The following is a 2,706-nucleotide window of genomic DNA, read 5'->3' on the forward strand; positions in this document are numbered from 1 at the left end:
CACAACCACACAACAACACAACAACCACACAACAACCATACAACAACACAACCACATCAACTATATGTATATATATATAAGAAAGTTAAAGAGACTAGAATTGACAAAGTAATCAGTAATACACACATCTGTATCCAGCTGCTGGAACATGTAGATATCCCTGGTGTGACCTTAACAAAGTTAACTTTAACCTAAACTTTTACCGTAGCTTAACTTATTTTAAACTTAACTTAAACCTTAACTTAATAAAGTATTACAGGTTATTGAAATCCTGCACACGACACTGAAGCCGATGTCGCACAAACTCCTGAGAACAGTAACACTGCAGATGTTGTTCAGATCAGTTTGTCTGTGATTCCTGTAGGGATGGAGGTTTATACAGTCTGATGAACACTGGAGGAGAACTCGCTAGTGCACAACACCTGTTCAACACGTCAGTACCAAACACAGCAACACAGTGTGACATCCAGATGTTTGTGTTTTCAGCCCGTTTGGAAGGTTTAAAGTGAACAGCGAAGAAGAAGAAGAAGACGCCCTCACCCTGTCCTCGGCCATGTGGTTCTCATGGGGAGTACTGCTGAACTCTGGGATCGGAGAAGGTATTGATGCGATATTACTGATTGTCGATATGCAGCCTGTAGACCGGTTTAACCCGCCTGCTGTGTCTTCAGGAGCTCCGCGGAGCTTCTCGGCCAGGATTCTGGGGATGGTGTGGGCAGGATTCGCCATGATCATCGTAGCTTCATATACTGCCAACCTGGCAGCCTTCCTGGTGCTGGACCGGCCTGAGGAGCGCATCACTGGCATCAATGACCCCAGGGTGAGCTGACACTGCAGCTGCAGGAAACAGGTGTTTACAGGTCTAGTTGACTAGTTGGGAGTTCCAGATACTTACATCCTAGTCTTGACTCCTTAAGGATGTAAGTATGTGGAACTCCCAACTAGTCAGTCAGACCTGATGAAGCCTCTTGGATGAGAGGTGGAACGTCTTCAAGGAACTCAAGCAGGTCCAGTTGCTACCATTAATCTACCAGAAGAACCGCGACCTGGAGGACTGAGAATCTCCACAGTGTGTTCAGTGTTAACCTGTTCCTCTGTGCTGCTGTTTGCAGCTGCGTAACCCATCAGATAAGTTCATCTACGCCACAGTGAAGCAGAGCTCGGTGGATATTTACTTCAGACGGCAGGTGGAGCTGAGCACCATGTACCGGCACATGGAGAAACACAACTACGAGAGCGCCGCTGAGGCCATCCAGGCTGTCCGAGACAAGTAGGGTCCTCCGACACTCACAGTCTGAACACTGCTGGAATCCAGCTGATAGTAACGTTCTGACCTCCTCCTGCAGCAAGCTTCACGCCTTCATCTGGGACAGCGCTGTGTTGGAGTTCGAGGCGTCGCAGAAGTGCGATCTGGTGACGACGGGAGAGCTGTTCTTTCGCTCCGGGTTCGGGATCGGAATGAGGAAAGACAGTCCTTGGAAACAGAACGTTTCTCTGGCTATTCTCAGGTAGGAAACCAACCAAAGGTGATCTCCATGTAATGAAGAACCAACCAGAACCTCCTCAGAACATCTGGTTCTGTATCTGCAGAACCTCTATCTACTGACCAGAGTTCTACCTTCAGACTGTGAACGTTCCAGAGGTCCAGGTCCTTCAAGTCCACAGAGGAGGGTCCAGATTGATCACTTTAATGGACTTTTTCCATCATTTCTGAGTCTCAGAACTTCATCAGTACAGCAGATAGACACATGACATTTAGGAGGAAGAACACATCTGGGTTCTGGTAGAACCTGACACCAGATCAGTTCTACATCCATCCAGGTGTCTCAGTCTGAACACTAAAGACTGTTTTCTCAACTCTTGGGTAGGAACAACTTCGCACTGAGCGCATGCAAACATCTGGTTGTCTCTCCACAGCTCTCATGAGAATGGCTTCATGGAGGACCTGGATAAGACGTGGGTTCGATACCAGGAGTGTGACTCGAGGAGCAACGCACCGGCAACCCTCACCTTCGAGAACATGGCAGGTAGGATCAGACGGTTCTCTGCTGCTGGTAGAACCCGACAGACGGTCAGACTCCGCCCCTCCTCACCTGTCCTCACCTGCCCTCCTCCTCAGGTGTGTTCATGCTGGTCGCCGGTGGAATCGTCGCTGGAATCTTCCTCATCTTCATCGAGATCGCCTACAAACGGCACAAAGACGCTCGCAGGAAACAGATGCAGCTCGCCTTCGCCGCTGTCAACGTGTGGAGGAAGAACCTGCAGGTATGGACTCACCTGAGATCTGCTGCTTCTGTCCAGTGTTTAACCTGCTCAGATCCTCTTCTGTTCTGCTTCTTTACTCTGTTTGGTTTTATATTCTTGGACCAAGCGTCTGAGGCTTTACTGTACTTGATAACGAACCATCTTCAGTTTTCAGGGATCTTTATCACCACCAACTACGTGTTTGTATTGAAGCAGCTGAAAGCTCTAAAGGCTCAGGCTAGTTTATGGAGTTTCATCAGTGAAGGGAGGAGAACTTGGTTATTTTAACAATATTTTTGATTTTCTAAAAAGTAAAGGAAACGGAGGCAAGAGACCAAAAAACTGAAATAAGACAAAGGATTATTCAAACACAGATCGATGTGTTGATGTGTGGAGTCTGTTATTGCTGCTGCATGAAATCTAATCGATCAGTAGGGCCGATCGTCCAGGTGGACTGGTGGT

The 2,706-nt window shown here is 47.8% G+C and overlaps 1 protein-coding gene across 1 annotated transcript in view; it reads left to right on the forward strand.

Annotated features, from left to right (window-relative positions):
- LOC103371521 (glutamate receptor ionotropic, NMDA 1-like) overlaps positions 1 to 2,706 on the forward strand; it is a 60,093-nt gene that overhangs the window by 35,208 nt on the left and 22,179 nt on the right. Inside the window, exons 13-18 of the mRNA XM_008300873.1 lie at positions 487 to 599; positions 672 to 820; positions 1,113 to 1,270; positions 1,347 to 1,508; positions 1,918 to 2,027; positions 2,120 to 2,265. Of these exons, the coding sequence (XP_008299095.1) occupies positions 487 to 599; positions 672 to 820; positions 1,113 to 1,270; positions 1,347 to 1,508; positions 1,918 to 2,027; positions 2,120 to 2,265 (838 nt within the window). The remainder of the gene's footprint in view (positions 1 to 486; positions 600 to 671; positions 821 to 1,112; positions 1,271 to 1,346; positions 1,509 to 1,917; positions 2,028 to 2,119; positions 2,266 to 2,706) is intronic.

This window comes from Stegastes partitus, unplaced genomic scaffold (genome assembly GCF_000690725.1).
Source record: "Stegastes partitus isolate 25-593 unplaced genomic scaffold, Stegastes_partitus-1.0.2 Scaffold1602, whole genome shotgun sequence".
Lineage (NCBI taxonomy): Eukaryota > Metazoa > Chordata > Actinopteri > Pomacentridae > Stegastes > Stegastes partitus.